We start from the raw sequence: 12648 nt of genomic DNA on the forward strand, positions 1-12648 counted from the left end.
AATTTTTCTTGTTTAAGCCATCCAGTCTGTGGTATTTTGTATGGTAGCCTTAGCAGACTAAGTAGATTAAGTGAATATTATGAAATTTTAAGCTAATAAATTTCATTCTTTAGATGAAGTGGACAAATTCTTTGAAAGACACAAATTATCAAACTGATGCAAAAGGAATAGAATACTCAGAAAGCCATATAGTTGTTTAAAAAAATCATATTAGTTATTGAAAAGTACGGTCCTGTATGGCTTTATTGATGAAGTCTATCAGACATATAAGGAGTAAATAATACTAATCCTACACAGACTGTGCAGAATATAAAGGAGGTGGGAACACTTTCCACTTCTTAGGAGGCCAGTATTACGCTGCTGCAGCTAAAGAAAACTACAGATTAATATCTTTCATGAATATTGACATAAAAATGTTAAGCAAGATATTAAAGTCGGGTTTTTCCTTGTGGTAGCAGTGTGAGAACAGAGTACAAGCTGCAGCGGTGGAAATCATGGCAAGACAAGCATTAGTAAGTTTATTCTGCGGTTTGAATGTTGATTGAAAAGAGTACAGCTAAAACCATAGGCATTATGCTTCCAGAAAAATCTCAAGGAAAAGTATTGTAAGCAATAGTTGGTAGCTGTTGGATTGGGCTCTGAAGGAAAGAATGGAGAAATTCAACCAGTGAGCATAGAAGTTGGAGATAAAGTTGTACTCCCAAAATATGGAGGCACTAAAGTAATTCTAAATGATAGAGATTATGTATTAATAATTTTTATTAGAGAACAGGGTCTTGGTATGTTGCCCAGGCTGGTCTCAGACTCTTCCTCAAGTGATCTTACCCCACCTCAGTCTCCTCAGTAGCTGAGACTACAGGTACTTGCCACCGTGCCTAGCAACAAGGATTTTTTCTTATTTAGACATTCTTGGAAAGTATGTAGACTGAAATAAATCGTCACTGAAATGGCATCAACATCAACCTGCCCATCCCACTGAAATCTCTCATCATGGAAATAATTCTTTCATTATTTCTGAAATAATGAAGTTCTGAAATCTTTCAAATGATTGTTATATCTCTCTTATAACTAGTGATCTCTAAACTAAAAAAAAAAATCACATTCAATTATATATATATAATATATAATTGAATATATATACACACACACACATACATACACACACATGTATGAAGAGTGAGGAAAAAAAATCATGGTACATGTGTCATGACCAAGTAGGGTTTCTACAAAGTGCTTACATTTGAAAATCAGTGTAACAGAATACAAAATAAAATCTGTTCATCTTAAGAGATCTGGAGAAGGCATTTGAAAGAATTCAGCTCCTTTTGTGATAAAATTGTTAGCCAACTAGGAATAGAAGGGAACATTTTCAACCTGATAAAAGTTATGAAACTACAGCTAGCATTATTATACTCGATAGTGTAAGATAATGCCTTTCCCTTAATATCAAGAACAAGGCAAGGATGCCCAGTCTCGTTGATTCTATTCAACATTTTGCAGACAGAAAATCCTGGCTAGTTCAGTAAAGCTGTAAAATAAATAAATAAATAACATAAATATACGGCAGGCCAGGCACGGTCGCTCATGCCTGTAATCCCAGCACTTTGGAAGGCCAAGGTGGGCGCATTACCTGAGGTTAGGAGTTCGAGACTAGCCTGGCCAACTTGGTGAAACCCCGTGTCTACTAAAAATACAAAAATTAGCTGGGCGTAGTGGTGTGCGCCTGTAATCCTAGCTAGGGAAGCTGAGGCAGGAGAATTGCTTGAACCCGGGAGGTGGGGATTGCAGTGAGCCGATTGCACCACTGCACTCCAGCCTGGGTGACAGAGCAAGACTCCATCTCTAAATAAATAAATAGCATATAAATTTGAGAGTAAGAAAACTGTGTATGTACAAATACTAAAGAACTTAGCAAGACTGTAGGATATAAGATCAAGATATCAAAGTCAGTTGTGTTTCTGTATATTATCAATTATGACAAAAAATTTAAGTATTACTGGTTCATTAAAAATTATGAAGTACTTAGGGATAAAGGTATCAAAATGTGTATGAGACCATTACACTGAAAACTACAGAACTTTACTGAGAGAAACTTAAAAAGATCTAAATATATGTAGAAATGTCATGATGTTTATGGTTTAGATGACTCAAAAAATGTTAAGATGTGAATTCTCCCCAAATAGGTACCTCATTTCAAGAATGGTGATAAAGCTGTAGTGATCTGTAGGGTTCAGATTGCCCGGGGTGGGGATTGGGAGTTTGGTAGGGAGGACTAACTGCAAAGGGTTACTAGGGAACTTTTTGGGATGTCTTGATTTTTGTGGTGGTTATATGGATTGTATTTGTCAAAACTCATCAAACCCTGCATTTAAAATGTGGGTGGATGTCTTATTCTATCTAAAGTAAACCCTCATAAAGTTGATTTTTAAAAAATGAATCCATGTTTCGCAAGTAGTTTTCCTGACAGAATCTTCTAGTTTTGAGGTGGGAATATTATGAATTTTTAAAAACCCAGTTTCACGTAGCTCTTTGGAAGCATGACTAATATGTAGTGGGCATTTTGTAGTTTTTAATATGTAGTTTAGTAAAATACAGCACGATTTATACAAGCAAAGTATTTTGAATGCTTATTTTTATATTAAGATTTTTGGAAACTGTACTCCGTCCTTTTGTACAGAAAATAATTATTTAAATTTGTGTGTCCAATACATTTGAATTTCCTTTTTTCCTACTGGCTTTTAAATCATGGCCATACAATTGCTTATGATGGTATACATTCTTCATCTTCAGATTATCTATCAAATCTTTACATATAACCCTTTCCCAGTCACCTAAATGAGTCATTCTTAGATTTTGAGATTTCATATAATAATAATATGTTCAGTTAATTTGGGGCAATATCTTAATTATGGCAAATAAGGACATCAAGTGCAAAAAATTGCTATCGTTTACAATTACTGTTTTGATTGGAAAAAATAGAACATAATTTCCAAGCAAAACAGTCTTTCTTAAGAAACGCTAGACATATTATTGATTACAGTGTACTAGATGTTGTGCTGAGCATTTAAAATATATTGAAAAGAACAAATTAAAATTTCAAAATATTCTTGTTATACTCGTTTTACAGGAGTAGAATCTGAGGCTTAGTAACGTTAAGTAACTTGCTCAGAACAGGATATCTAATTTCATAGCTCTGCACTCTTAACGTAGCCTGGGTATTTTATAATATGGAACAATTAACAACCTAAAGTGGTGATTTATAGTTGCGCATTTCTTGGTGAAAATTTGTCATCTTACGTCTTTATTTGAAAGTGCAACATAAATGGGAGCTCAGGTAACTTGTTTGGTATTCACATTTTCTCAAACATAGAATACCTCTGTTAAAGAAACAACTTTTTAAATGTTCTTTCATTCTTGTTGGACTATTCTGGGTAAACTGATAGGAGCCTCATGCCTTTAGAAAGTTTCTCTAGTCCCTTTCTCCCATCCTGTAACTCCTTGTGCTGGTTGAGCAAGGCCACCTTGGTAGTGTTACTGTTTAGCTCTCTATGCCTGCAGGGAGGGTGCCAAAAAGACATTCCCTGTTCCACTCTCACCCCCGTCCAGTACTCTGATGTTTGTTGTTTTACTCTAGTGCCAGTGTTATCATTTGTTATTGTTCACAGTCCATGTAAGTCTTTGTAAATTTACATTGTCAGTGTCAAGTTACTTACCTTTTTCTAGGAGTAGTAAGACACTTTGAAATTACCTTTACACTTTAGTTTGGGTATTTATGAGACTCAAATGAGGCAATGTAAGTGAAAAAGTTTGAAAGTTAGCAGTGAAATGACATTTTAGGTGTTTGGTACCTGTTTAGGTTTTTGGAGCAGAATAATGACATGTTACACGTTATGTTACGTTAACGTTACTTTATGTTATGTTACTTACGTTACCTTACGTTATGTTATTTTGAGACAGGGTTTCAGGCTGGAGTGCAAGTGGTGCAATCTTGGCTCACTGCAGCCTCCTCCTCCCGAGTTCAAGTGACTCTCCTGCCTCAGCCTCCCAAGTACCTGGATTACAGGCATACGCCAGCACATCCTGCTAATTTTTATATTTTTTTTTTTTTTTTTTTTTAGAGATGGGGGGTCTTGCCCTGTTGCCCAGGCTGGTCTCGAACTCCTGACTGCAGGTGATCAGCCCGCCTCAGCCTCCCAAAGTGCTGGGATTACAGGCGTGAATTACTGTGCCAGGCCCGATACACTATTTTAGTTAACATTGATATGATACTGGATCCCCAGAATATGGGAAGTAGGGAGAGTGAAATTAGAGGAGGGGAGAGCTGAAGTGGGGACAAGATCAGGGTGAGGTTGGTGACTTTGAGAGTGGAAATGAAAGAATATAATCAGTAGTCATTTTGGAGAGAAAATCAGTATTTATTGGTAATTGATAAGGGAGACGAGCAGATAGAATCTCTTGCCTTCCAGATTAATTAATCCAATAAACATTTGTGTGCCAATTATTTTCCATAATCTGACATAGGCATTTGCTATATAAAGGTACATAGACCTGTATGGGCCTCTAGGTATTGTTAGTCTTTTAGGTCTGGGGAGGGTGCTGCTTGCATTCATGAACATAGAGAATTTGGGAACAAGTGCTAGTGTGGGTATTAAGTCAACCTATCTAGTTGTAAACAAGTTGAGTTCTGTGCCACAGATATAGATGGATATGAAATATGGCTATATTAATTTTTATTTGGTCCTCATGAAATTTGTTTAGGATCACAGACATTTGATTGTAAAGTTTAATTATTGTTTAGAGAAACGGTATTTTTAGGCATTTGGAAAGATGATATTTTTCTCCGAGTAGTGGCAAATAGGGTATTTAGTGATCAAACAACATTGCAATGAAACTTTTAGCTTTTAAGTAATTTGTATTTAGTCTTTTGGTTCTGTTTCTGGAAGAAAAACCTTTCTGAATCTTACCTGCATAAACATAAGTGTTGCTTACAGGCTTGTCAATTCTAGTTATTCTCAGTATGGAAACAATAGGATTTAAATACATTTAGCTTAATGAATTTTTTTACTTTACAGCAGTAATTCTCCAACTTCAGAGTAAATAGAATCTCCTGGAGGGCTTGTTAAAGTAGGTCACTGGGTTCCACTCCTGGAGCTTCTGCTTCAGTAGGTCTGGGTGGGGTTGGAAATTTGCATTTTCAGCAAGGTGGTACTTACGTTAAGAATTATTGTTATATAATAAGGAGTAAGATTATCATAGGAAACCACAATTTAGCTTCTAAAAAATAAAGACTATTAGCACCTAAGAAATAAACTTTATTTTAATAAATATACAGCTCAAATCCATATCTCCTTAGGATGTGATAAATACCAGATTTTTATCATAGTCTTTCCTGAAATTTTCTTGTTCTAATTTATTTATTCAGCAGTAGAATAAATTAGAAAAATGTCCTTAAAATACATTAAAGACATCATAAATAATGTTTTCTATTCATAAGAAAAAGTTGAGTATTTAGAGGTATTTGAAATAACATAATTCATTTACCCTTATATTTTTCCTTGAATTAAAAATCAGACTTCAGTTTTAAAAAATTTAATACCCACTGTGAAAAACCAAAAGCACCCATTTATTAAAAGGTAGTTGGTTTTGTTTTCTACTCTCCTTTTCCACCTACCCCCATCAGCCCCATGTTTCCCTGAAGTTCAAAACCCAAAACTCATTTAAGATTAAATGTGACAATATGATTAAGGTAGTATGTCAACCCAAATTAGTTTCAGTAATTTAAAAAAGAATCTTATGTTTTTTAGCTAATGGGAATGACAGCAAGAAATTTAAACGAGATAGACCTCCCTGTTCGCCTTCCCGTGTTCTCCATCTTCGAAAAATTCCATGTGATGTCACCGAAGCAGAGATCATATCATTAGGTCTACCATTTGGCAAAGTAACTAATCTTTTGATGTTGAAAGGAAAAAGCCAGGTATGTAATATTTAACGATTGACAAAGAGTGATTATCTTCAGATGTTAGTATTACTGATAATTTTTTATTTTCTTGAGCTTCTCTGTATTTTTAAAATTTCATATTATGAACATAAATCAGTTTTAAAAGTAGATTTTTTGGGGGGGGTGTAACAGGAAGCAACAAACCATAGTAACACAAGAAACAGGATTTCTTTTATCCATTGACTTATGTTTTTTCTTCTTAAGACACAAATGTTTTATTTTCTTTTAGTTAATTTGTTTTTAATTTGATTTATATTTTGTATTACACAGTGGTTTATCAAATGTCCTGTGATTAGCAGAAAACGCTGATAGGATATAAATTATACCTCATTTGGCAAATTAAAGAACAGTTAAGTTTTCAAAAATCTAGATAAAAATGTATAGTATTGTCGGCCGGGCGCAGTGGCTCATGCCTGTAATCCCAGCACTTTGGGAGGCCAAGGTAGGCAAATCACCTGAGGTCAGGAGTTCGAGATCAGCCTGGGCAACACGGTGAAACCCTGTCTCTACTAAAAATACAAAATTAGCCGGGCATGGTGGCACATGCCTGTAATCCCAGCTACTCGGGAGGCTGAGGCAGGAGAATCGCTCGAACCTGGGAGGTGGAGGATGTGGTGAGCCGAGATCGCGCCATTGCACTCCAGCCTGGGCAACAAGAGTAAATTTCCGTCTCACCAAAAAAAGAAAAAAAGTATAGTATTGTCAAAAGACAAAATCACAACACATTTAAACATGATTACATTGGCTTCTATTTGTGATTCTAGAACCGAGCAACACCTCATTCTTTAAAATAGAATGAATGTTCCACTGGGCAAGACAGAACAGTTGGTTTTTATAAGGTGGGAACAAGGAAATAACAATTGTTTAAAAAGTGAATTTGTTAACACTGGGTTATTGCATTTTACTTTTCTTGTAAGGGTCAAATCAGTAGGAACTTACTGTGCTGATTCAGGTAGGCCACTCTCTTTCTGATTGGTTGCTGCGAATCTCCTGTTTTCAGGAAAAACTGGTTTGTTTGGGGATTTACTTGCTTTACTTTGCATGAGTGACTCCATTTTAATTTGGACTGGTCTGCTGGGGTGTAGTGCAGGAGGCTAGTCAAAATAATGTCCTCTGAAAAAGTCAGTTTATTTTAGGTATAGAATTAATGTGTATCTTCTTTCATAATTCAGAAGAGACTGTAAAGAGTATTCATTTGAGACTGGGCGCGGTGGCTCAAGTCTGTAATCCCAGCACTTTGGGAGGCCGAGATGGGCGGGTCACGAGGTCAGGAGATCGAGACCATCCTGGCTAACACGGTGAAACCCCGTCTCTACTAAAAAATACAAAAAACTAGCCGGGCGAGGTGGCGGGTGCCTGTAGTCCCAGCTACTCGGGAGGCTGAGGCAGGAGAATGGCGTGAACCCGGGAGGCGGAGCTTGCAGTGAGCTGAGATCCCGCCACTGCACTTCAGCCTGGGCGACAGAGTGAGACTGCGTCTCAAAAAAAAAAAAAAAAAAAAAAAAAAGAGAAACACATTTTAAATACATTTATAAATAGTAGTAAGCATTGGGCATGAAAGAGGTTGGATGATGATGTGATGATGTCTAACTGAGTTCCCTATATTTAGTAAATCACTTATTTAATATCCTCTTTAGTTCTCATGAGGTTACTAAGATCTGGAGAAGTTAAGTGTAACATGCCTTAATATTTGGCCCTTGTTGTATTTCCACATTTGTCTGAAATCCTTTGGAGACAGTGCATCCCTGCCAGTTAGATCTTTATTTTAACACAGTTGCTACTATTGAGAATAGTATGGTTTGCCTGATTTGAACAGAGACCACATGGCCATGTCTAATGGCTAATTGCCTGTGAAACGCTGAGCAGGCAACATCATAATTTTCTTTGTCTCTGCTACTGATTCTGGGTTTATTTTTATCGGTAAGCTAACCGTAAGTGTTATGTTAATTGCTTGTGTTTTGATCACAAATCCTGTTTAAAAAATATCTTTTTAGTAAATACACTTGAGCAGGAGATTCTGATTTGAGTCACTAGAACCACTCGTGAGTGATAACTTTTCTCAGGGCATTTGAAGGGTGAAGTATTGGGGGCCAAATGGGGATTATTTTTACCAGCCTTCCTCTGGGTAGTGACTTTTGGCTGTCTCTCCACTCTGTACTATTAAAATTGGACTTTTTGACTAGATACTTAAATAAAATGTAAATAATTACTGGACTGCATGTGGAAAAAAATTATTTTAGCATATGAAATTTTAGGTCCTATATACTGTAAGAAAGAAAATCCTGTGACAAGAATCATATATTCCAAGTATATTGTTTAGCTTTTCCTTTATGTGACTGATGTTAGAAATTGAGTATGTTCTTAACATTTAGAAAAAAGTTTGCAGAAATATGCCCATACAATGAATATTATTGTTTACAAATTGTTGAAAGATGAAACTGGTTTTCCTACCTTGACCGTTTTTATCCTATTGTCTTAGAAAAATTAGAAAAAATATATTACTGACACAAGTGGATAATGGCTTCAAATTACATCACGGACATTTTTACCTTTTAAATAGTATAAATGACTGGAAGTCAATTTTGCTCTTTTAAGATAGTAGAATTTTTATTTGCTTGGGGAGTTTTGTTTGTTTATTGTGGGTTGATTGGTTTGTGATGTTTCATCCACTGTCACATGGCTAACATCACTGTTTCATAGAACATTGATAGTTCATTTGGAGCATTTCATTGGTTGTTACATTTGGTTGGTACAGTTATACATCATGTTTAACATCTGTCCAGTTAATATTGCTTTTCTAGACTTTATGTGGAAACATTTGACAAGTAAGGTAACTATAAACAAAGAAATAGTTTGATACAGAGCTATTTGCCATTTCCTGTGTTCAGTAATTTTGGTGTTAACGAATTCATATTTTATAAATTGTAAATGTTTTATACATAAGTTGAAATGGTTGATACGTGCTTGCTAATTAAATGCCCTTGTGCCTGGGGATAGTGGCACTTGCCTTAAGGATTGCTTGAGTCTGGGCATTCTGGACTGTAGTGTACTAAGTCGATTTGGTATCCACACTAAGTTTGACATCAGTGTGGTCCAGGCTGCCTAAGGAGGGGTAAACTGGCCCAGACCAGAACCAGAGCAGGTCAAAACTCCTGTGCTGATGAGTAGTGGGATCGTGCCTGTGAATAGGCGAGGCAACATATCAACACCCCTATCCGTTAAAAAAAAAATGGATGGATGGATGGATGGATGGATGGATGGATGGATGGATGGATGAATAAATAAATATGTTCTTTTGTAGTAAAAAAAAGAATTGGATTGTCTAACTAGAAATTTTGTTGATTTGAATCAGGAGTGGTTCCTGCATTTTAAATTTTTTGAGATGTTCTTACCAGTAGTTTTGAGGACTCAGAATGGTTGGTTAGTGTCTATAGTTTATCTTTCTAACTAATCATTAAAATAGGGCGACAAAGGCTGGGCACAGTGGTTCACGCCTGTAATTCCACCACTTTGGGAGGCTGAGGCAGGAGGATTACTTGAGCTCAGGAGTTCAAGACCAGCCTGGGCAGTATAGTGAGACCTCGTCGCTACAAAAATTGTAAAAAATTAGCCAAGTGTGGTGGCACCCACCTGTAGTCCCAGCTATTTGGGAGGCTGAGATGGAAGGATTGCTTGAGCCCACGAAGTGGAGGTTGCAGTGAGCTGAGATTGCGCCACTGCACTCCAGTGTAGTGAGACTCTGTCTCTAAATAAATAAATAAATACATACATAAAAAGAGTGAGATGGGGACAAAATCTACCACCTTAAAGCTTTGTATACTTATTCCTGTAAGAGGAAACTATGTATACTATAGAATACAAGTGTCAAGGGGCTTTTGCCAGCTAAACTTTTCCCGAGTCATTCTTCAGATATCTACTGTTAGTACAGTGACTACAGATACCAAGTCACTTGAATGACTTAAATCAATATTGACTCAGTGAGTGTAGGAAGTTCTCAGATTTCCATAATTTGAATAATTGATCTTTCGTCCCTTATTTTTTAAAAAATATTCTGTATTTGGAAGATTATAAACTATTTTCTGTTTTTGAGACGGAGTCTCGCTCTGTTGCCCAGGCTGGAGTACACTGGAGTTCACTGGTGAGATCTTGACCTCACTGCAACCTCCGCCTCCCAGGTTCAAGTGATTCTCCTGCCTCAGCCTCTCAAGAAGCTAGGATTACAGGCACCTGCCACCACACCTGGCTAATTTTTTGTGCGTGTTTTTAGTAGAGACGGGGTTATACAACTTTGGCCAGGCTGGTCTCGAACTCCTAACCTCAAGTGATCTGCCTGTCACGGCCTCCCAAAGCATTGGGATCATAGGCGTGAGCCACTACACCTGGCCTTATTTTGTCATAAAGGTTTAATATCCCTAATCTGAAAATGAGGTGCTCCAAAATCTGAAACTTTTTGAGCACCATAACAATCAAAGGAAATGCTCACTGGAGCATTTTGGATTCCGGAATTTTGAATTAGGGATGCTCAGCTAGTAAGTATCTAAGGCAAATATTAAATATTTCAAAATCTGAAATCTAAAACACTTCTGTTCCTAAGCATTTTGGATAAGGGATACTCAGCCTGTGCCTCAGAATTAAATATGACATATATGTGCATGTCTATGTTTTATTGAATGCTTCAGTACTTAAAAAGGAACCTAAAGCCAGGCGTGGTGGCTCATTCCTCTAATCCCAGCACTTTAGGAGGCCAAGGTGGGTGGATCACTTGAGGTCGGGAGTTCAAGACCGGCCTGGCCAACATGGTGAAACCGCGTCTCTACTAAAAATACAAAAATTAGCTGGGTGTGGTGGCATGCACTTGTGATTGTGATCCCAGCTACTCAGGAGGCTGAGGCCGGAGAATTGCTTGAACCCAGGAGGTGGAGGTTGCAGTGAGCCGAGATCGCACCACTGCACTCCAGCCTGGGCAACACAGCAAGACTCCTACTCAAAAACAAACAAAAACAAAAAAAGGAACCTAAGCCCTGGGAGCACTAAAGCCATGTGAGTCTATGAGTTGGGGGCAGCTGGTGGCAGTGGTGATGGGTAATATGGTAAGATCACTGAAACGTTTTCTTCACAACGCTTTTTGAGGGTTGAGGGATAGAGAGAGGGTGTGGAATGGGGGGAATTCTTGGTACCTTAAGATAATGCTGTCTGTCAATGCTGCACGCATGATTTCCCATCATTTTAGACTGGAATTTCAGATGCCTTTTTAAGGAATGCTTAAGAATCATGATTCTTATGTTGGGAAACCTTTAAAAAATTAAAAATACTTCATACATTTATTGAAAAAAATTCAAAAGCATAGAATTATTTAAAGTAAAACTTCATATTCCCCAAACAGCACTGTTTTCTGGCCAAAGTTAAGTGTGATTCCATACACACAAGTAAATGTGACATGAAGATGTAGATACCATGTTTATATATGTGTGCACATGTGTGTAATATATATAAACATGTAAAACACAGGAAATACCTTTACATATTTATATGTAACCTTTTTTCAAAATGTAACATGGGTGTTAATTGGAAGCATTTGAAACATTGAGTACGAAGGATTTGGTGACACCTGTAGTCCCAGCACTCTGGGAGGCTGACTTGGGTGAATCGCTTGAGGTCAGGAGTTCTAGACCAGCCTGCATGATGACTCCCCGTCTCTACTATAAACCCAAAAATTAGCCGGGGGCATGGTGTCATGTGCTTGTTAATCCCAGTCACTTGTAGGGCTGAGGCAGGAGAATCATTTGAACCCAGGAGGCAGAGGTTACAGTGAGCCGAGATACGCCACTGCACTCCAGCCTGGGCGACAGTGAGACTGTGTCTCAAAAAAAAAAAAAAAAAAAAAGATTGAGAATTGGAAAATTGCCACTTAATTAACTGGTTTTATATGGTTCTTGATTTTTTTCTCGTTTCTTCTTAGAAATACTTAAGAAGGCAAATCTAAAGTGTGCACCATTATATGAGTAAAAGGTGAAAGATTTATACCATCTGAAGAAAAACCAGAGTATTGATCACCATTCTACAAGGATGCTTTTCAGAGGCTGAGTTTAATAGTTTTATTCTGAAAAATCCCATACAGTCCAACTAACAGGAACTAAAAATGATCTCAATTAAAAAATCATCTCATGTTAGAGCTGCAGAGAGACTTAAAGATCCTGTTAGGCAGTGCTTCATGTTTTAGATAAGGAAACTGAGGCTCAGAGGTGTTAATGAGTAAGGTGTCATAGCCAGGCATAGATTTTAATCAGGTTCCCTTTCTACCATATCATGCTAGTTCTCGTTTCTTGCTATCACATATGTTGGTGAAGTATGAGATAATAAAACTTACTGGAAAAAAGTGAATGCTCTATTAATTTGATTCATAAATGGCTGTTTTTAAAAAGGGTAAAAGGAGAACATACCATTTTGCCCCATTCCTGTTTAAGACTGGGTTAATACCAGTCTTAAACAGGAAGTGTTAGAGCAGTGTTTCTCAATGTTTTTTCCTCTGTTTTTTCTTTCTGCTTCCCTAAAGACGGTTTTTAGCCTTTTTACCCCTTAATTGCCGGCATTAAATTTAGTATCTGTTTATGTATTATAGCCTTTTAGCCTCATTTTTTTTTTTTTTTTTT

The 12648-nt window shown here is 37.1% G+C and overlaps 1 protein-coding gene across 5 annotated transcripts in view; it reads left to right on the forward strand.

Moving 5' to 3' along the window:
* The window catches only part of PTBP3 (polypyrimidine tract binding protein 3), a 114356-nt gene that overhangs the window by 51433 nt on the left and 50275 nt on the right, over positions 1–12648 (forward strand). For 3 of the 5 annotated variants that reach the window (XM_011992452.1, XM_011992453.1, XM_011992451.1), the window contains one exon: positions 5805–5974. The exons of 1 other annotated variant lie outside the window; for it this stretch is intronic. In XM_011992452.1, coding sequence (XP_011847842.1) covers positions 5805–5974 — 170 coding nt within the window. Of the gene's footprint in view, positions 1–4191; positions 4214–5804; positions 5975–12648 lie in introns of those variants that run through there. One more of the 5 variants, XM_011992455.1, reaches the window with a different exon arrangement.

The sequence above is a fragment of the Mandrillus leucophaeus genome, unplaced genomic scaffold (assembly GCF_000951045.1).
Source record: "Mandrillus leucophaeus isolate KB7577 unplaced genomic scaffold, Mleu.le_1.0 Scaffold410, whole genome shotgun sequence".
Lineage (NCBI taxonomy): Eukaryota > Metazoa > Chordata > Mammalia > Primates > Cercopithecidae > Mandrillus > Mandrillus leucophaeus.